A 21174-nucleotide genomic window follows, 5' to 3' on the forward strand; every position below is an offset into this window, starting at 1 on the left:
ACTGCACACGCACAACCATACACCACACCACACAATGCCCCCAATATACCACACATACCATACATGTGTATACTTGTGCATATCACGCATGCACAATCATACACAACACACATGCACACACCCAGCACACAGACCACACACCCCACACTGCATGTGCATGCACCTGCACGCACAGTCACGCACACATACACGTCCCCGTAACAGCACGGAGACCTGACGGTGGCCGTGGGTCTGGCAGATGTGGGGGAGGCTGAGACCACAGCCTGCGAGTCAGCGTGTTTGCTGTGCGGGGTGGGCGTGTCAGCGTGCAGGGCCCAGGGACGCCGGGCCCACCGAGGCCTCTGTCCCCCACCCCGGGCCCTTCTCTGTTTTCCCGACCAGCTTCCCCGCCTGCCCCGGGGCCGCACCTGGAGTACAGGTAGGCCATGAGCCCCAGCGGCGTGCCCGCCTGCAGGACGCGCGCCTTGCGCTGCCGGCCGCCGCCCGGGTGCTTGTTGACGTTGTAGAAGACGAGGGACGAGGACTCGTCCAGCGGGCTGAAGTCCAGCGTGTCGCAGGGGGCCGCCGCGATGTTCACGATCACGGGCAGGGCGCAGGGCTCCAGGCCCCAGCGCTCCGCGTATAGGACCTGGCGTGGGTGGACGCAGGGGCTCGTCACTCACTGCCCCGGGCTCCCTGTGGCCCAGACCCGCCCGTCCGCCCTGCCCGTCCGCCCTGCCCGTCCGCGGGCTCCGGCCACTCGCCTGCAGGTACTTCTTGACCAGGCCCAGGAACTGCACCCTGGACTTGGTCTCCTCCAGCTGCGTCCTCAGCTTGCACAGCATGGTCTTGACCTCCGACCCTGCAGGGGGGGCACAGCAAGGTCTTGACCTCGGAGCCTGGGGGGGGGCAGGGTCGGCACTCGGGGACGGCGCGCCTTGCCCTGGCCGCGCTGGCCCGCGGGTACCTTTGTTGCGCTTTTCCTTCTGCAGGAGCTTCTGGTAGAACTTGAGGGTCTTGCGGTAGTTCCTCTGCTCCATCACCAGCTGCTGCTCCAGCTCCTGGTGAGGGGGCAGCGAGGCTCAGCCAGGGGCAGCGAGGCTCAGCCAGGGGCAGCAAGGCTGCACCGCGGTGGGGACACGCACCATGATGGGTACACGCATCACGGTGGGGACACGCACCTCGGTGGGTACACGCACCTCGGTGGGGACACTCACCGCAGTGGGGACACGCACCGCAGTGGGGACACGCACCGCAGTGGGGACACGCACTGCAGTGGGGACACGCACCATGATGGGGACACGCACTGCAGTGAGGACACGCACCACGATGGGGACATGCACCACAGTGGGGACACGCACCACAGTGGGGACACGCACCATGATGGGGACACGCACTGCAGTGAGGACACGCACCACGATGGGGACATGCACCGCAGTGGGGACACGCACCGCAGTGGGGACACGCACCACAGTGGGGACACGCACCGCAGTGGGGACACGCACCGCAGTGGGGACACGCACGGTGATGGGGACACACACTGCCACTCGGGACACGCATTGCAACGAGGACCCCCAGCGCTCAGCCCCTCTTCCCCCCCAGCACAGCCTCCAGGGGAGACACGCGTTGCGATGGGGACACGCACTGCCACTCAGGACACGCACGGCGATGGGGACACACACGGCGATGGGGACGCGTTGCGATGGGGACACGCACGGCGATGGGGACACACACTGCCACTCGGGACACGCGTTGCAATGAGGACCCCCCCAGCACAGCCTCCAGGGGAGACACGCACACTTGGCGGGCTGCAGCCACCGGCCCGGGCATCTGAGGTCCGGAGGCCCCTCCTTGGTCCCCGGCCCGCAGGGCAGAGCCTGGGGGACGGGCTGCCTGCGCCCTCAGCCAGAGTCGGCCCCCGGGGACAGTCGGGGAGCAGCCCTCGCCGTCCCCGTGAACCCGTCACTCCGACCACGCGCCAGCTCTGCGCCCCCCCAACCCCCCGACATGGGGTCTCCTGCAGGCGAGCCCAGCCCAGGACAGCCCAGCACAGGAGGGGCCCGGACCACTGCGGGGAGAGCTGGGGGCACCGTCTGTCCCCGGGGTGACACGGTCGCTCTGCTTGATGGCGGGCTCGCTCCGAGTTCGCCCCGGCGGGCAGCTGGACTCACCGGGGCCTGGGCGTCCGGCTGCGCGCTCCCGCCGGCCGCCTGCCGCCCCAGCGCCTTCACGTAGCTGTGCACGTCCGCCCCGAAGCAGTCCGCCTCGTAGAAGGCGCTGGACCAGCCGGGGTTGCAGCTCTGCAGCCCTGCCGGGCCGGGGGGCGCCGCCGGGCCGCCCTCCCCGGGCCTGGCCTCCGTGTCCCCGGCTCCCCACGCCGGCCGGCCGTCCTCGGGCTGCCGCTCCCGCTCCGCCCGCGTGGACTTCTGGGGCCGGAAGCCCACCTCGAAGTTGCCCTGGGAGAGCTCGTCGGCGTCCGCGTCCGGCAGGGAGGGGGCCAGGCTGGGGGCTCTGCTGGTCCTGCCCGCGGCCGGCTTGTCCTTCCCTGCGGAGGAAGGTCACGCGCAGCGCCCGGAGGGTCGCGTGGGGATCTGGGAGGGTGACCTGCCCCCGGAGGGGCCCTGGCGGGCAGAGCGCGCCGCTGGGCTCTCCGTGTGTTCCAACTCCGCGTGCACTCAGAGTCCCGCCCCGCCCTCCCCGGGCCCGGGCCCCGCAGCCCGCTGGCCCCCAAACGAATCTGCGTGTTTTCACATGCAAACCCGCCCGCGGCAGCCCGGGCTCTCCTAATGCCGGACGCTCCCACCTGAGCCGGGCAGGCAGCTCTCCTGGGCGTCCCTGGTCACCCAGGCGTGTGTGGACGCCGCGCCCGGCGTGCTGACCGCTTCTCTCTCTCTTTTTTTTTTTTTCCGAGACAGAGTCTCACTCTGTTGCCCAGCTAGAGTGCTGTGGCATCAGCCTCGCTCACAGCAACCTCAAACTCCTGGGCTCGAGCGATCCTCCTGCCTCAGCCTCCTGAGTAGCTGGGACTACAGGCATGCGCCACCATGCCCGGCTACTTTTTTCTATGTATGTTTTTAGTTGTCCAGATAATTTCTTTCTATTTTTAGTAGAGACGGGGTCTCCCTCTTGCTCAGGCTGGTCTCGAACTCCTGACCTCGAGCAATCCTCCCGCCTCGGCCTCCCAGAGTGCTAAGATTACAGGTGTGAGCCACCGCGCCCGGCCCTGACTGCTTCTCTGATTTGCCAGGACTGGCCCGAGCCCATGACAGAGGCTCTGGTCACTGGCCGGGCGCAGGCCCAAGGGCAGACCCTAGGGTGACTGCAGCCACACCCCGTCCTGGGAGACCCAAGGCCCCGCCCCTGCCTGGTCCCGCCTGCTGGTGGGGAGGGCAGGAGCCCCCCACAGCCCCAGCCCTGCCCACTGTGGGGAGGAAACTTCCCTTCTCGGGACAGGCCCTGGGGTCCCAGATGTCCTTCCCCGGTGCCCGCGGGGCGCGGCCTCAGCTCTTACCCGGTCCGGGCAGCGTGGGTCTCTGGCCCGACAGCGAGCACCCGCTCAGCCTGCGCTCGGGCCGAGGCCCGGCCTCCTCGGAAGCGCTGCCGAGAGAACGTGGAACATGGGTCAGACGCCCCCACCCGCTGGGAACCGGCCTCAGTCTCTGCAGTGACCCCATCCCAGGGCTGGCGTGGACCACTCCCGTGTACAAGCAGGACTTAGCAGGGCCACGCGGCCACACAGAACCCACGGCTGGGGCGACGGGGGGTCACGAACTTGCCCCTCTGGGCCACTAAGGGCCACGGCACACGCAGGTCCTCGGGGTCCGGAGACGGAATCGGGGACAGTCTGGGGCTTCCCTTCCCAGCGCCACAGACACGCGTGTTTGGGGTCGGGGAGGCGCAGGCTGGCGTGGGGCTGGGAACAAGGTCAGGGCCCCCCCCCACCCCGCTCCTGACAGTGAATACTGTCCCCCTGCTCAGTCCCTCAGCACAGGGCGTGGGGGGCTCTGGGCACGGCCTCGTCCAGGGTCCCCCCACCTGACCTCCCCCCCACCCGACCTCCCCCCCACCCGACCTCCCCCCACCCAACCTCCTCCCTACCAGACCAACCCCCTCCCTGACCTCCCCCCCACCGACCTTCCCCCTACCCGACCTCCCCCCCTCCCTGACCTCCCCTCCACCCGACCTCGCCCCCACCTGACCTCCCCCCACCCGACCTCCCCCCTCTCGACCTCCCCCCTACTCGACCTCCCCCCCACCTGACCTCCCCCCACCCCACCCAAACTCCTCCCTACCCGACCTCCACCCTACTCGACCTCCCCACTACCTGACCTCCTCCCTACTCGATCTCCCCCCCACTTGACCTCCCCCTACCCGACCTCCCCCCACCCGACCTCCCCCCACCCAATCTCCCCCCCACCCGACCTCCCCCCACTTGACCTCTCCCCTACCAGACCTCCCCCCCACCCGACCTCCCCCTACTTGACCTCCCCCCAGCCGACCTCCCCCCTACTTGACCTCCCCCCCACCTGACCTTCCCCCCACCCGACCCCCCCACCCGACCTCCCCCCTACTCCAGGGTGGCGCGTCCCACGGAGGGCCAGGCCGTGGCGTGGTCTGTGGCTTCCTCTCCCGCCTGCGCCCCGTGACTGTCACCCCGTGGGCAGTTCCCATCCCCTGTCCCCCTCCGAGGCCGGGCCGTGCCGCCCTGACTGCACAGTGCCGGTCCGGCCTCTCGGCGGGGCCTCCCTGCGGCTCTCACCTGCCCGAGGGCGAGGCCGGCCCGTTGACCACGCTGAAGAGGCTCAGCAGCAGCTTCTCGTCCCAGTAGAGGTCGCAGAACTTCTCGGAGACGGCGCCGCAGAAGGTGGCGAAGGAGAGGTCTTTCAAGGCGAGGATGTGTTCCCCTGGGCGGCGGGACACGGTGACCGGACACGGTCAGGGGGGCTGGGCTGGGGGTCGGCCCCTCGCGCCGGCCACTCCCCGGGGGCCCAGTCCCGCCCGCGCCCCTGCGCCCGCGCCCGCACCCATGATCAGGGCCTCCAGCCCGTTGTCCAGGTAGCCGTCCACGGCAAACTCCTCCTGGATGAGGCGCGTGGCCTCCCGCAGTGACGGGCAGGCGGTCCCCTGCGCGGGCGGCGAGGCGTCCACGCCGGGCGGGCAGAGCTTGTGGTCTGCTGGCTGGGGCCTCTCGGGGACGCCGTCCCCCCGCTCTGCCACGGGGGAGCCCCCGGCGCTGTCTGCGCGCCCCCCGGCCAGGGCAGGGCCCGGGGAGGCCGGTTGGGGGCCGTCCGGCTCCTGGCCCGGGGGGTCGGTGGCCTTGCTCCGCGGTGGCTTCGTGGGGGGAATGGCTCCTGGTGGGACCTGCCCATCCGTCCCTGGCTGCGGGGGCGGCACCGATGGCTTCAGGGCCAGGGTGGGGGCAGCGGAGCCAGGAGTCACCGGTGACGCCCCCTCCAGCTGGTTCTCGGGGGCCGGGGGCTGGGGGTGCCCCTGGGCCCAGTCCGGAAGCACCGGCTCCGAGAGAGGTTCTGGGGCTGCTCCCCGGGGCCCGACCTCCAGGCTGTCTCCGGTGGGGGTCTGGGGGGGGTGCTTCTGCTCTCTGCCTCCCTCCTCCGGCTGGCCGTTCCCCTCCTCCCCGCTCTCCGCCAGCCCTGGGCTCGAGACAAGCTGGTCCCTGCGCGGGGAGCAGAGAGCTTAGCAGGGAGCCCCAAACTCGGGCACCCCCCTGCTCCGGGAGACTCACCTGGTGAGGCTTGTATCCTGCGGGAGGACAATGGGCCTGAGGTGAGTGGCCACGGAGGAGAAGGCGGCTGGCAGCTGGGGGGCTCCTTGGCAGCCAGGGGGCTGGCTGGGCACGGGCCCCGGCATGGCCACAAGTCCGGCATCACTGCTGACCGGCACAAAATCTGGGGACGGGTGGTGGATGTGGGGGTGCTGGGAGCCCAGGGCCCACCGGCTGCTCTTTCCTGCCCCGTGGGGCCATCCGCACCCTCCCCTGGTCCCCGAGGGCCCCTCAGAGCCAGGCCTGGGGCTGGGGGTGGGAGTGGCTAGAGCTTGGGGGAGGGCTGGGGCTCAGGGCCAGGCCAGAGAGGCCAGGCAGGGCGTTGGGGTGGAGGTGCTGAGACCTGGGGGGCTCCAAGTGGCAGGAGGAGAACTGGGGGTCTCGGAGCGTGGGCTCGGGAGGGTCTGGGGTGGGGGCTGGGGCAGAGCAGCTGTGAGCCGGGGAGTTTTGGGAGAGGCTGAGAGCTGGGCACGCCGCCCCGGGTTCCCAGAGCCGTGGGTGCTGTGTGTCCGCTCAGGGTGGGGTGGCTGGGGTGTGGGGTGGGGGCCCACCTGGGCCGGGGTCCGGAGCAGGCGCCGCCGTGCCGGGCTTCAGCTCAACCACCGAGGACGCCGTCTGGAGACCGACGCTCTGCTCCTCCGGGCAGACCTGGGCGGAAGGACACAGGGCCCGGCCCAGGTGCCACAGAGGCCTGGATGGGGGTGGGGTGGGGTGGACCCCCCTGTGCTGGTGCCACCTGCGGCACGGGGGTTGGGGGACGAGCACTGGGGCCGCGGAGCACGCATACCTCGCAGGTGGACGCCCGCAGGTGGGCCAGGACCTTCCTGCTGTCCATGCCCCGCTGGAGCAGGTAAGCACTGCACACCTGAGAGCAGGGAGAACGTCGGTCCACGCGTCCGACAGCTGAGCTGCGGCCCTGCCCGGCCCCGCTCCGAGGAGCTCCCGTCTGAGAAGGCCCCGGCCCCGCGGTGCTCACTGCTCGCTCCAGCGACAGGCCACGGCCGCCCTTCCTCCGGGCGCTCACCAGAAAGGGCCGGCAGCCACGTGGCGCCCACGGCCGCCCCCCAGGGACGCTGGCTGGACCCCTGGGCCCCTCCCCCCAGCCCGGGCCCCCTCCCCCCCAGCCCGGGCCCCCTCCCCCCAGCCCGGCCCCCTCCCGAAGCCCCACACCCCGCGAGGGGCGGCGGGTGCCTGTGTGACTCCTGGGAGCACCTGCTCCCACCACTTTGAGACTTGGTCTTGTCCTCACGTGACCATCAAGGCCACAGACCCAGGTGCCCCCAGCCCCCCCCTGCCTGTCTGCATGTGGCTCCTCCTTCCAGAAGGTGTGGTGGCCTCACAGCCGCGGGGACCCTGCTCCGTCACCCACTCTTTGCTGGTGGGGCTGGTGAGGACCCTCTCGGGAGGGGTTAGGGCCCACCCACCCCGAGGTCCGAGTCCCAGCAGTGGGACCAGGTGGGGAGGGGTGAGGCCAGCGGGACCCTCAGAGGAGGTGGCCTGAGCTGCAGGCTGGGGGGACGCCCTTGCCCGCTCTCTGGTCGCTGGACCCCGTGGAGAGAGCGGGGTGTTGGAGAGAGCGGGGTGTTGGAGAGAGGGGGTGTTGGAGAGAGGGGGGTGTTGGAGAGAGGGGGTGTTGGAGAGAGGGGGTGTTGGAGAGAGGGGGTGTTGGAGGGAGGGGGGTGTTGGAGAGAGGGGGGTGTTGGAGAGAGCGGGGTGTTGGAGAGAGCGGGGTGTTGGAGAGAGGGGGGTGTTGGAGAGAGGGGGTGTTGGAGGGAGGGGGGTGTTGGAGAGAGCGGGGTGTTGGAGAGAGGGGGGTGTTGGAGAGAGGGGGTGTTGGAGGGAGGGGGGTGTTGGAGAGAGGGGGGTGTTGGAGAGGGGGGTGTTGGAGAGAGGGGGTGTTGGAGGGAGGGGGGTGTTGGAGAGAGGGGGGTGTTGGAGAGAGGGGGGTGTTGGAGAGAGGGGGGTGTTGGAGAGAGGGGGTGTTGGAGAGAGGGGGGTGTTGGAGAGAGGGGGGTGTTGGAGAGGGGGGTGTTGGAGAGAGGGGGTGTTGGAGGGAGGGGGGTGTTGGAGAGAGGGGGGTGTTGGAGAGGGGGGTGTTGGAGAGAGGGGGTGTTGGAGAGAGGGGGGTGTTGGAGAGAGGGGGTGTGGGAGAGAGGGGGGTGTTGGAGAGAGGGGGGTGTTGGAGAGAGGGGGTGTTGGAGAGAGGGGTGTGTTGGAGAGAGGGGGGTGTTGGAGAGAGGGGGGTGTTGGAGAGAGGGGGTGTTGGAGAGGGGGGTGTTGGAGAGAGGGGGGTGTTGGAGAGAGGGGGTGTTGGAGGGAGGGGGGTGTTGGAGAGAGCGGGGTGTTGGAGAGATGGGGGTGTTGGAGAGAGGGGGTGTTGGAGAGAGGGGGGTGTTGGAGAGGGGGGTGTTGGAGAGAGGGGGTGTTGGAGAGAGCGGGGTGTTGGAGAGAGGGGGGTGTTGGAGAGAGGGGGGTGTTGTAGAGAGGGGGGTGTTGGAGAGAGGGGGTGTTGGAGGGAGGGGGGTGTTGGAGAGAGCGGGGTGTTGGAGAGAGGGGGGTGTTGGAGAGAGGGGGTGTTGGAGAGAGGGGGGTGTTGGAGAGAGGGGGTGTTGGAGAGAGCGGGGTGTTGGAGAGGGGGGGTGTTGGAGAGAGGGGGGTGTTGGAGAGAGGGGGTGTTGGAGAGAGGGGGTGTTGGAGAGAGGGGGGTGTTGGAGAGAGGGGGGTGTTGGAGAGAGGGGGGTGTTGGAGAGAGGGGGGTTATGGAGAGAGGGGGTGTTGGAGAGAGGGGGGTGTTGGAGAGAGGGGGGTGTTGGAGGGAGGGGGGTGTTGGAGAGAGGGGGTGTTGGAGAGAGGGGGTGTTGGAGAGAGGGGGGTGTTGGAGAGAGGGGGTGTTGGAGAGAGGGGGGTGTTGGAGAGAGGGGGGTGTTGGAGAGAGGGGGTGTTGGAGAGAGGGGGGTGTTGGAGAGAGGGGGGTGTTGGAGAGAGGGGGTGTTGGAGGGAGGGGGGTGTTGGAGAGAGGGGGGTGTTGGAAAGAGGGGGGTGTTGGAGAGAGGGGGGTGTTGGAGAGAGGGGGGTGTTGGAGAGAGGGGGTGTTGGAGAGAGGGGGGTGTTGGAGAGAGGGGGTGTTGGAGAGAGGGGGGTGTTGGAGAGAGGGGGGTGTTGGAGAGAGGGGGTGTTGGAGGGAGGGGGGTGTTGGAGAGAGGGGGTGTTGGAGAGAGGGGGTGTTGGAGAGAGGGGGTGTTGGAGAGAGGGGGGTGTTGGAGGGAGGGGGGTGTTGGAGAGAGGGGGTGTTGGAGAGAGGGGGTGTTGGAGAGAGGGGGGTGTTGGAGAGAGGGGGTGTTGGAGAGAGGGGGGTGTTGGAGAGAGGGGGGTGTTGGAGAGAGGGGGTGTTGGAGAGAGGGGGGTGTTGGAGAGAGGGGGTGTTGGAGGGAGGGGGGTGTTGGAGAGAGGGGGTGTTGGAGAGAGGGGGGTGTTGGAGAGAGGGGGGTGTTGGAGAGAGGGGGGTGTTGGAGAGAGGGGGGTGTTGGAGAGAGGGGGTGTTGGAGAGAGGGGGTGTTGGAGAGAGGGGGGTGTTGGAGAGAGGGGGTGTTGGAGAGAGGGGGTGTTGGAGAGAGGGGGTGTTGGAGAGAGGGGGGTGTTGGAGGGAGGGGGGTGTTGGAGAGAGGGGGGTGATGGAGAGGGGGGTGTTGGAGAGAGGGGGTGTTGGAGGGAGGGGGGTGTTGGAGGGAGGGGGGTGTTGGAGAGAGGGGGGTGTTGGAGAGAGGGGGGTGTTGGAGAGAGGGGGGTGTTGGAGAGAGGGGGGTGTTGGAGAGAGGGGGGTGTTGGAGAGAGGGGGGTGTTGGAGAGGGGGGTGTTGGAGAGAGGGGGGTGTTGGAGAGGGGGGTGTTGGAGAGAGGGGGGTGCCTGGAGGAGCAGCCGTGGAGCAGCAGGGACCACACTGCCGGCCCACGTGGATGGGCCGTGGCTGAGACACACCCACTCCTAGAAAGGACCGGAAGGCTTCCTCCCGGCCCGTGCGTGTCCAGCCGGCGGCTGGCCTCCTCCCGAGGCCCGTGGACTGTGAGCTGGGGCCAGGGCCGCCAAGCGGTTACCTTGACGGCCTCGGCCGCGGACGGCCGCTCCAGGGCGCTGCGCCGGGCCATGTCCAGGAGGAGGGTCTTGAGCCTGCGCGGCAGGGCCAGCTTGCGGTCGCGGGGGACGCCGAACTTGGCTGCGGTCCACAGGACGGCGGCCACACAGTACACGGAGGCCTGGGCGGCAGCAGAGAGAGCAGAGGTGGCTGCTGCGCCCTGTAGACCTGGACCCCCCAGGGGACACCGAGGCACAGCCCTGCAGGGGGGCTCGTCTTGCAATGCTGGGGGTCGTGGCCCTGAGCCTGGTGGCCCCACCCACCCTCACTTCAGAGCCAGGGGTGGGAATCTGCGTTTAATAAGCAGCCCCCTCCCCCAACCCCCTTTTGGGTTTTAAGCACTCAGGTGTGACGGCCTGACTGGGCCTCCCGGGAGTCGCTCCCAACCAGTGCTGTGCCGCTAAGTGGCCAACTCTAGGCTCTCTGGGCAAACACACAAACAACTGTGGACAGACGTGAGCTTCTCTCTTTTTTTTTTTGAGACAGAGTCTCACTCTGTTGCCCAGCTAGAGTGTCATGGAGTCAGCCCAGCTCACAGCAACCTCCAACTCCTGGGCTCAAGCGATCCTCCTGCCTCAGCCTCCCAAGTAGCTGGGACTACAGGTGTGCACCACCACGCCTGGCTGATTTTTTTCTATGTATATTTTTAGTTGTCCAGATAATTTCTATTTTTAGTAGACACAGGGTCTCGCTCTTGCTCAGGCTGGTCTCGAACTCCCGACCTCGAGCAATCCTCCTGCCTCGGCCTCCCAGAGTGCTGGGATTACAGGCGTGAGCCGCCGCGCCCGGCCCCTACCTTAGCTTTGAGTACAATTCATCCAATTGCAAGCGCAGTTTGTATGATGCGGTGTTTAAGGAGTGCGGCACGGACACTGCTGAGGGCTCGGCCCTGGGTCAGAGAGCCAGGAGGGCAGCTCCCGCACACCCGGCCAGCGCTGCCCTCGGGCTGGCACAGGGCCGGGGCCCGGTTACCTTCTCGGTCACCAGCCGTTGCTCTGCCAGCTCGGGAGCCAGGAAGAAGGAGTCGCAGGAGCCTGCGGGAGAAGAGCCTGCTTAGCCTCCCCGTCCCAGCTGCTGCTGGTCCCGGCCCTTGGGGGGGCCCCCGCCCCCCCATACCCACCGTCGGCAGGGGGCGGCCTGAGGAGCACGGCGCCATCCTCGGTGAGCAGCACGGAGTCCAGGCGCAGGAAGGCTGCGACAGAGCTGCGGTCAGCGGCGGGCACAGGCGTGGCCCTGCTCTCTGGGCCTGCAGGGACTCGGCCGGGCGAGGCGGCCCGGCCACACGGGCACGCGGCCCTGGGCAGTGCCGGCCAGCACCAGCATGGCGGCTGTGCCCTGGGGGTCACGGGTCCCTCCTGAGGCCGCCCCAGGGCTGTGGGTGCACAGCGTGGGGACGCCAGGCTCGGGTGGCCGTGGACCTCTGATGCCCCCAGCCCCCTGGACTCGGTCCTCGCCCGCCCCCGGGCAGGGCAAAAATGCCACCGACGTCCCGCCCACCTGTCCCGCTGTCCGGCAGGTCGGGCTTTGGGGGGACACAGCCCAGCGCGGGGAGATTCCCTCCCTGGGGACAGCGTGGCCCCGTTGGGGAGGTGTGGCCCCCGTTTCTATCACAGCCTGGCTGGGAGGCCGACCCGTGAGCACCCGCCCCCCAGCCCCCAGGGCCCGCGGGTGGGGGAGGGCCTCACCTGGGTGCTGGGGGAGGGTCCGCAGCGCGCCCAGGCAGGCCAGGCAGAGGGCCCACAGCTCGTACTCCCTCAGGGGCCGGCCCAGCCGGGACAGGACGTCCTGCAGGGGCGCCGGCTGCGGGGAGAGGGGCGTCGTCAGGGGCGAGAGCCACCCAGCCGCGCGGACGCCGAGACAAGCCTGGCGAGGGCGCGGGCCGGAGCCCTGCGCACTGCTGGCGGGATGACGGTCCCAGGTGCCCGCGGCTGAGGACGGAGCGTGTAGTGACCCTGTGACCCGGCGGTCCTGCCGCTGCACGAGGGCCCAGGGAAGGGAGCGGAGGCACACGCACATGCGTGTCCCCGCAGCACCGGCCAGTCCCAGGGCTGGTGGGGACGCAGCCCGTGTCCACTGTCCCGCAGGGTGGGACATCGTCCAGCCCCAGAGCGGAAGGAGATTCCGGCACTTTCTGCGGCGTGGAGGACCCTGAGGACGCCGTGCTCGTGGCCGGGCCGGTCCCCACAGGGCAGCACGGTGGCTGCCGGGCGGGCGTCAGACTCACAGGGACGGGGAGTGGAGGGAGGTGCGGGGGCTGGGGAGGAGCAGTGTCTGGCGTGGGGCGGACGACACAGTGTCCCAGAGACGGGTGAACACGCGTGACGCTCGGTGCACTTAAAGCAGGTAAAACGGTAGGTTTCATGTTATGTGGTTTTTTTTTTTTTTTTTTGAGGCAGAGTCTTGCTTTGTTGCCCAGGCTGGAGTGAGTGCCGTGGCGTCAGCCTAGCTCATAGCAACCTCAAACTCCTGGGCTCAAGCAATCCTCCTGCCTCAGCCTCCGGAGTAGCTGGGACTACAGGCATGCGCCACCATGCCCGGCTAATTTTTTCTATATATTTTTAGTTGGCCAATTAATTTTCTTTCTATATTTTAGTAGAGATGGGGTCTCGCTCTTGCTCAGGCTGGTTTTGAATTTCTAACCTTGAGCAATCCTCCTGCCTCGGCCTCCCAGAGCACTAGGATTACAGGTGTGAGCCACTGCACCCGACCTGTTACACGTGTTTTAACACGCACGGCTGGAGTCCAAAGAGCTTCGCCGAGGGCAGCGCTCCGCCTGCTCCGAGGCCCGTGGAGAGCCAGGACCGAAGCCGCCAGCCTCGGGCCGCAGGTGCAGCCTCAGCAGAGACCCGCGTCCAGGCCCTGGCGCCTCTCAGGGCTGAAACGTGGGGCAGCTGGCACCCGCCCTCCTCCGCCAACGTGTCACGTGTGTGCCCCAGCGCAAGCTCTGACCTGGCGGTGGCCCTGGCTCTGGGCCAGCTCTGTCACCTGCGCCTCGGGCTGAGGTCCAGGCGGCCCCGGTCCCGAGACCTCAGCTCCACCCCTCGGCAGTGCCGCCTTCTCACGGGGGCTTAGCCACCCCGTTCCTCAGTTTACCCACCTGGAAGGTGGGCTGTCGTGAGGCGCCTGGGCGCGGGAAGCGGGTGGGTAGTGCAGGACAGGGTGGCGGGGCACGCGTGTGCACATTGAGCCAGGTGGAGAGGACCCCACAGGCTCACAGGAGGTGAGTGCGAGTGAGGCCGGGACTGTGGGTCAGCGGCCTGGCGGGAAGGAGGCCCTGGTGGCACAGGAGGTCCTCGGGCCACGGCTCTGGGGTCCTTGCCCTGAGGAGCTCACGAGGACGCAGAGGCAGAGGCCCGAGGGGCCGGTCCCTCAGACCGCCCGTGGTGACGCAAAACCACCCAAGCCTGCCCGAGGTTTGGCTCCAGACAGAGTCCTTTGCCGTCACCAGGGGCAGAGGACATGGTAACCGTGTTACCATGGTAACCGTGGTAACCGTGGTACCTCCTCGGTAACCTTCCCGGGGCCGTCCCGCCAGCTGCACAGGTTCCCAGCGACATTGGGGACGCCCTGGGAGTTCTCGGGCCCGGACACCCCCTGCTGCCCTCGAGCCGCCTACCTGGCCCAGCCCTACGACACCTGCTCACCCACCTGCTCCGAGTCTGCACCTGCCGGCTGCACGGCAGCTTCTGGAATCTCCTCGTCACCCCTGGGTGTCCGGCCTTCAGGGCCTGCCTCTCTTGGGTCTGCAGGACAGGGCGGGGATCTCTCCTCTGCGGGCTCCTGGCCGGGGCATGGAGCCTTGGGCGCCCCTGGCCCCCCGGCTCCGCTGAGGCCTGCTTGGGGAGCCCCTCCCAGCCGGGACGTGGGCTCCGGCCCGGGCCACAGTCTGCACTTGGCCTGCGGCTTGGAGCTGGAAGGGCCATTTTCCCCATCCGGAAAGGCCTTCCTGGGGTCCGGAGGGAAGAGTTCAGAGGTGAGCAGCTGGCTTTTCAAGCCGGTCAGTGGCGGGGGGAGGGCGCTGGCCTCGGGCCCGTCGGGCAGGAGCCTGGGGAACGTCTGCACCTTCCTCAGCCGGCCCCTCCTGAGCAGGTCTCGGTCCAGCTCGCCCAGGGGGCCCCTGGTGTCCAGGAAGAGGCCGGCCAGGCCCCCCCGGCCGTGGCCCTCCCCGTTCCTCATGGAGGGGGCCAGCAGGGGCTTGGGCGGCGAGGGCCTGGGGCTGGTCTCCAGCTCTGGGCCTGCAGGCGGGCGGCGCTGAGGCAGGGGCTCTGGGTCAGCACCGCGGTCTCCGGGCGGCCGCCTGGGCCCTGCGCTTCTTGGAGCAGGTTTCTCCCTCCAGGGGGTCTCCCCGACATCTGCGCACAAGCAGGACGTGGTTACCGCGGAGCCAGAGGGCCCCGCCCGGATGGCGTCCCCAGCCCCGCCACCTCCATGACACCAGTACAGGTGCCCAGGGGACAGGGCCGACCGCCAATCCCGCCTCTCCCGTCACATGGTCCTGGCTAATTAAAGCCGCTCGGGGCCTCCCTCTCCCCGGGCCAGGCCAGGCTTCCGCCGGGGGCTCCCACGGGAGCCCTGGGTTGGCTAATTATCTCGGCCGAGGCAGTCACTTTCCCATCATGGCACACAAGTGACAGTCCCCACGACACGACACTGAATCTGGCCACGGCCGTGCTGGCGGACAGGCTCCCACACTCGCTGGGTGAGTGCGGCTCGGGCTCCCGTGGCCGCTCTGGGGACTCTGCAGCCGCGTCACGCTGCGCCCTCCCAGGGGGCACTGCTCCGTGAAGAGTGACGCTGGTGGCCGCCCGCCTGGGCCGCGGCAGTGCAACCGCTCACGGGGCTGGAAATGCCACCTGCTCGGCAGGACGAGGCTGTGGCCTCTGCGAGGCTGCCTGCGGCTGCGGCCTCAGCACCGCTGCCCTGAGGCCCCACGGGCCCCGTGCTCAGGCCACGGTGCGCAGGCCACGGTGTGCAGGTGCCGTCTGTGCCAGGGCACTGGGACGACAGGAGATGGTGCCGTGTACTCCAGGGCCGCCTTCAGCGTGGCCCCCAGGGAGTAGACGTGAGCCCGCAGCACGGAGGGGCCGTCAGCGCCAGGCACACGCCTGCGCCACGCCGCCCTCCCCCACCCCCACCTCTTGGGGCAGATGCTGGCCCCCCTCCCTGAGGCTGCGGCGCCTCTGCAGGGCCGAGCCTCTCTCTGCGGGGCGTGTCCCTCCGCTGGATTTCGGCAAGAGGAAAGACGGGACCCCCGGATGCTGCGGCAGCAGTCGCCGTGCGGCGTTGGCAGAGGGAGACGGCACCACGCCCACTCGCTGAGCCCCTGGGACCCAGAGGGGTGACCAGCACTAGTGTCCGTCACTTCCGAACGTGACCTTGACCTCGGCTCTCGTGGCCTGGTGTCTGCAAAACTGCCAGCTGCCCCCGAGAATGAGTGCGAACGTGGACATGCGAGCGTGTGCACAGTGTGAACGTGTATGCACGTGTGAACATGTGTGTTTCAGTGTGGGCATGTAAATGAGAGTGTGCTCACCTGGGAGGGTGCAGTATATATAGACACACATGAATCTGCATATATGTGTGACTGTGTGAGTGAGTGTAAATGTGTGCGTGTACAGGGGTACACACGTGATCTGTGTGAATATAGGTGCATGTGATTGTGTGTCAGTGCAGATGTTTATAAGGTGTGTGATTACATTAGTATGCATGTGAGTGTGCATGTGATCTGTGTTAATGTGTGTGCAGTACGTGTACGTGTGCACACACCTGTGTAAGTGGATGTGTGCAGGGGTACACACGTGATCTGTGTGAATATAGGTGCATGTGATTGTGTGTCAGTGCAGATGTTTATAAGGTGTGTGATTACATTAGTATGCATGTGAGTGTGCATGTGATCTGTGTTAATGTGTGTGCAGTACGTGTACGTGTGCACACACCTGTGTAAGTGGATGTGTGCCTATATATGTGTGTGTGTATGTTAGCGGGAACACTCACATGCATGTATATATGTGTGCATTGCACGTATGCATGTGCACACTTGTAGGCACATTACACGTGCACACATGCACAGATGTGTCGATGTGTATGCACACATGCAAACACATACGTGTGTGGGTCCGGGAGCGCTCACCCTGCAGTGCTCCGAAGGACTCGATGGAGAGCACCCTCCTCCCCACGGCCGAGAGGCTGCGGCACAGGCGGCAGGAGGAGGCGAGCTGCATCTTCTCCTCGCAGAGCGCGATGATGCTCTGTGGACAGGACGGGTCGCCAGGGAGGAGGCCTGCCCGCCCAGACCGCACAGCCCCCAGGACCCGCCCACCCGCCCGCCCGTTTTCCGCACCCCCACCCTGGGGTTCCGGGAGGTCCCGTTCGGCCCGTGACGGTCACGAGCCCAACCTTCCGTAACAAACACCTGCGGGAAGAGTCAAGCCCTCGCTTAAACACAATGCGGCACCTCCAAGTTCTTGTCCAGGGACCCAAGGGAGCCTCGGGCCCATGTGTGTGTGTGCACACATGTGCAGTGCACGTGGCAGGGGGGTGGGCCGGTGTTTGTCCCGGGGGCGGGGCGCGGCCGAGCGCCTACCTCCAGGTCGGGCCGGTCCCCGGGGTCCTCAGCCTGCATCCGGCCCAGCAGCGCCTCCAGGTCCTGGCTCAGCCTGGGCCCCAGCGTGGGCTCCGCCACGTACTCCAGGGCCGCCTTCAGCGTGGCCCCCAGGGAGTAGATGTGAGCCTGCGGCACGGAGGGGCCGTCAGCGCCGGGCACACACCTGCGCCACGCCGCCCTCCCCCCACCCCACCCCTCGGGGCAGATGCCGGACCCCCTCCCTGAGGCCGCGGCACCTCTGCAGGGCCGAGCCTCTCTCTGTGGGGCGTGCCCCTCCCGCTGGGTTTCGGCAAGAGGAAAGTCGGGCTGCGCTTGTGCTTGAAAAGGGCTTTCCCAGCTGTGGCCTGAGGGCCCGTGTGAAGGCCTGGCTGCCTCATCCAGAACAGCACAGGGGCGTCACCGTCCCAGGCTCCCACAGGAGCGGAACCCAGGGAGGCAGGTCCCAGCACACACGTGGAGGCCAGGACCGCACCACGCCCCTTCTGGAGGTGAGGCCGGTCCCCATCCACCTCCGTGTCCATACTAGTCCGAGGCTGGCCGAGAGCACATGGCGCCCACCCTGAACTGGACCTGCCGCCGCTGCTGGGGGGCCGGGCGCCCAGGCCCCCGGGTGGTCACATGACCCTCAGCCGTGGTGAGGCCCGGGGTCACCTGCAGACTGTCTGGCTTTCGCTGAAAGCCCCATGTCGCGGGACCCCAGGCCCAGCTGCCCCTCCCACCGTGACCCCTGCCAGGGTCTCTGTCCAGAAGCGCGGCCACGGGGCCTGCCCATCCAGCACCACCAATTCTGCCTCAACTTTTTTTTTTTTTTGAGACAGAGTCTCACTGTGTTGCCCCGGCTCAAGTGAGTGCTGTGGCGTCAGCCCCACTCACAGCAACCTCAGACTCCTGGGCTCAAGCGATCCTCCTGCCTCAGCCTCCCGAGTAGCTGGGACTACAGACATTCGCCACCATGCCCGGCTAATTTTTTCTATATATTTTTAGTTGGCCAATTAATTTCTTTCTATTTTTAGTAGAGATGGGGTCTCGCTCTTGCTCAGGCTGGTCTCGAAATCCTGAACTCGAGTGATCCTCCCACCTCGGCCTCCCAGAGTGTTGGGATTACAGGCATGAGCCTCCACGCCCCGCCAGCCTCAACTGCTTTTTCTGCTCAGAAGTTGTATTTGAGTAAGATAAAAAGCTTTGCAGAGGGGAAACTGAGTCTCCTCCTGCAGTCCCACCCCCCAGAGGGCGCTCCACACACGCCATCTCCACACTGACAGGGATGCTCCAGGCCTCCCGCCTGGACACGGCACACATGCAAACGCCGCATGCACACGCAGCCGAGGACCTGGTGCTTCTCCGTGTGAGCCACTTCGGCCCCGGGCGCCAGCTCTTCACAGCACAAGTCCCTCCGGGGACCAGACTGACCTTCGCGGAGCCCGGCCTGACACCCCACGTGGGCGCTCTCCGCACCTGCCCTGCGTCCTGGGTTCCCTGCCGTCTGGTCCCCCATCCCTCCCGGTGGCACCAGCCCCTGCCCGGCACCACCTGCCGGCTCCTCGCCGCTTGGCTTGGGCCTGGCCGGCCACAGTTTCTGCCCCGCACCTCGGCCAGCGCTGCCGGCCCCTGTGGTCTCCGGTGCCCCCGGGGGGCTGCCACCTGCCCGCGCCCCTGAGGGTCCTTAAAGACTCGTGGGGGGCCTGGGCCGGGCTCCATCTCCCTGGGGGACCCCCACACTGTGTGGCGCAATTCTGGGGAGTGGGTGGGGGGTCCCGGGTCACCTCCCGGCACAGCTGGTGACCCAGCAAGATGCCAGTGTCGGGCCGGTCTGGCTGTTAAGAGCAGCAGCTCGAGCACGTTCTGGGGGTCCGGCCGGCAGGGAGAGCCCCTCTCGGAGCCAGGGTGTCCACACCCAGGGTAGCAGGACTCGGCTGGACGGAGCAGGAGCTGGACAAGGGGGTGGGCGGCCCCCGGGCGGTGGGGGTGCTGGGACGCCTGGCTGGGCTTGCCTGGCAGAGGGGCAGGGGTGGAGGGAGGCCGGCCAGGGCGCCGCATGCTCAGGAGCGAGAGGATGGAGCCCTGGGCCGTGGAGGCCGAGTAGCCGAAGGTTCGGTGGGCGTCCTGCCGCTCACGGGCACCGGGGACACAGCGGGCAGTGCGTGCGGAAACTCCCCTCTGGGATCAGAGCTCCAGAGCTGACACCGTCACCCAGACGGTCGGTTCCCCCCAGATTGAGAAGGCGCCGCTCGGGGCGGCCGGAGTGGGATTCTGCTCTCCCCGGCTCTGTGCTCTGGCCAGACCGGCCCTGCTCCGAGCCGGGGCTCAGGCTCTGCTCTCCCCATGGCCCTTGGATCAGCGTCCGGTTCAGCCCAGCCCCACGGACAGATGGCTCTAACGGACGGACAGACAGTGCCAGGGGACGGAGCGGGAGCCCAGGGCCAGGCGGCCGAGCCGATGCCCTCGTGCCCTGGGGGCCGCCTGGCGCCTCGGCCACCACGAAGGCCTCAAAAGCTCAGCGGAGGCCGGGCGCTGTGGCTCACGCCCGTAATCCTAGCACTCTGTGAGGCCAAGGCCGTTGGATTGCTCAAGGTCAGGAGTTGGAAACCAGCCTGAGCAAGAGCGAGACCCCGTCTCTACTATAAATAGAAATTAATTGGACAACTAATACATATAGAAAAAATTAGCCGGGCATGGTGGCGCATGCCTGTAGTCCCAGCTACTCAGGAGGCTGAGGCAGCAGGATCGCTTGAGCCCAGGAGTCTGAGGTTGCTGTGAGCTAGGCTGACGCCACGGCACTCACTCTAGCCTGGGCAACAAAGTGAGATTCTGTCTCAAAAAAAAAAAAAAAAAAAAAAAAAGCCCAGCAGGGTGGCCTCGGGGGCGATCCCCACCCAGAGGCCTCGGGGAAACCACGGCGCCTGCCCATCGTCTCTGGGAGTTTTAGGTGGTTTTACTGTCACGTGTGTGCATTTGCATCCAGAAAACACAGAACGAAAGTATAACAATGACAAACGTGGTCAGAGCCACTGTTCCCACAGGCGGAGCCGTGACTGGGGCTGTCTGGAGTCCCCGGCGGGGGACAAGGTGGGCGCCCCCAACGGCAGCCCTGCCCCCGGCTCCCCGCACGGCTGGCAGAGGCCGACCCCACGTGGTGACATCAACGGCGACCTTGAAGGGTAAGGTGAGGAGGGCCGGCTCGGCGCACACCCACCTGCCGAACTCACCTCAAAGGTGTTCCCGGTCACATCGAACTCCGGGGGGACAAAGGCGCCCTCGGGGTCATCTTGGGGAGCAAAGAGAAGGGTCACTCACCCTTCGGACCCGCCGACCGGCAGCCGAGTCCTCTCCCTCCAGCGCCCAGCATTTGCGGCAGTCGCGGTAAAAAGGGAGTGGGCGCCTTAACCTGGGCCTGGCTGCAGGTGGGAGCACCTGGGCTCTGCGGGGCCCCAGGAGGAGGGACCCAGGGCCTGGAGGGCAGGGCAGGTGCAGCCGCCCACTGCGCCCGGGAGTCTCACCTGGGAGACCCCTGCGGGGCCAGCGGGACCGGCCCAGGGGCCAGGAGGGACGCCGGTCCGGCGCCTCTGCCCCTCCGAGGAGTGAGGCTGCAGCCCCGCCCAGGGCCGGTCCTCCCGCCCGCGCCCCAGGTCCTCTGGCTGTGCTGGCACCCACGTCCACCCTGCAGCTGCCCGCCCGCCCGCCGCCGCCTCACCGCTGAGCTGCTCCATGAAGCACACGTTCCCGCTGGTGTTGAAGGCCAGGGTGTCGGGCGTGATGCACAGGGTCTGGAATATGGCCGCGTGTGCCACGCTGCGCATGGACAGGCTGCACTCCAGGCACACGGCCCAGGCCTCCTGCTCGCTGAGGCCGCTGTCCCGCAGGGAGAGGATGTCGGCCAGGGACACGTTCTCCTGCCAAGACAGGCCCAGCCGTGAGCCGCAGCTCCTCCTGGCCAGGCCCCGAGCCCCGAGCTGAGACTCCGGAGATGCGGATCCTTCCGTGGGTCGGGAAAGGGTTGGAGCAAGGTTTCCTTGTCACCCCGTTCTCTGGGCGTCAGAGCCCGGGGACATCTGGGAACGGTTAGCGTGCTTCCCAGAGCAGGTGTCTGCTCACGGCGCCTGGAACATGGCCTCCCCCGGAAGCTCGGCTGGAGCCAGGGGACCCGTGCCCGGCTGGGACACCTGCTCGCTGGGCCACCCCTGACCCCACAGGCTCGTGGCCCAGTGGGTACGTGGGTCGTGGGCCGAAGAGCCGGGTGTATGGGCCTGTGAGGGTGGAGTTGGCACCTACAGGACGCGCTCCGTGCAGGGCTGATGTGGTGTGACCCTGACATGCAACCACACGCATGTGACGCAATGGTCATAGAACTGCCCAGAAATTAGCTCCAGCAGGACACAGGCACGTGGTTCCTTCTGCACGGCCAGACTGCCTGGGGCCTCCCGGCTCTGGCCTCACCTCCCGACCCCGTGAGAGCCCAGCTGCGATCAAGATGGTTGCACCAGCACCCACATGCGTGCACATGCACCTGCCCAACACGCACATCACACTTGTGCACACATGCTCCCACCTAACACATGACAGTTTCACACACGTACATATGCATGTACACACGTCCCTTATACATGCAACCACACACAGGCACATGCCAACACATACACTTTCACACATGCACACATCTATGTACTAAGACACCATTTCCCA

The 21174-nt window shown here is 67.4% G+C and overlaps 1 protein-coding gene across 1 annotated transcript in view; it reads right to left on the bottom strand.

Moving 5' to 3' along the window:
- The window catches only part of KNDC1 (kinase non-catalytic C-lobe domain containing 1), a 42959-nt gene that overhangs the window by 15570 nt on the left and 6215 nt on the right, over positions 1-21174 (bottom strand). Inside the window, exons 2-20 of the mRNA XM_076010368.1 lie at positions 20186-20384; positions 19701-19759; positions 16474-16620; positions 16021-16138; positions 13539-14242; positions 11576-11690; positions 11011-11082; positions 10863-10924; positions 9853-10011; positions 6549-6626; positions 6313-6409; positions 5723-5885; positions 5004-5653; positions 4739-4883; positions 3482-3576; positions 2151-2524; positions 947-1040; positions 744-841; positions 408-628 (exon numbers count right to left, since the gene is read on the bottom strand). Of these exons, the coding sequence (XP_075866483.1) occupies positions 408-628; positions 744-841; positions 947-1040; positions 2151-2524; positions 3482-3576; positions 4739-4883; positions 5004-5653; positions 5723-5885; positions 6313-6409; positions 6549-6626; positions 9853-10011; positions 10863-10924; positions 11011-11082; positions 11576-11690; positions 13539-14242; positions 16021-16138; positions 16474-16620; positions 19701-19759; positions 20186-20384 (3650 nt within the window). The remainder of the gene's footprint in view (positions 1-407; positions 629-743; positions 842-946; positions 1041-2150; positions 2525-3481; positions 3577-4738; positions 4884-5003; positions 5654-5722; positions 5886-6312; positions 6410-6548; positions 6627-9852; positions 10012-10862; positions 10925-11010; positions 11083-11575; positions 11691-13538; positions 14243-16020; positions 16139-16473; positions 16621-19700; positions 19760-20185; positions 20385-21174) is intronic.

This window comes from Microcebus murinus, chromosome 14 (assembly GCF_040939455.1).
Source record: "Microcebus murinus isolate Inina chromosome 14, M.murinus_Inina_mat1.0, whole genome shotgun sequence".
Lineage (NCBI taxonomy): Eukaryota > Metazoa > Chordata > Mammalia > Primates > Cheirogaleidae > Microcebus > Microcebus murinus.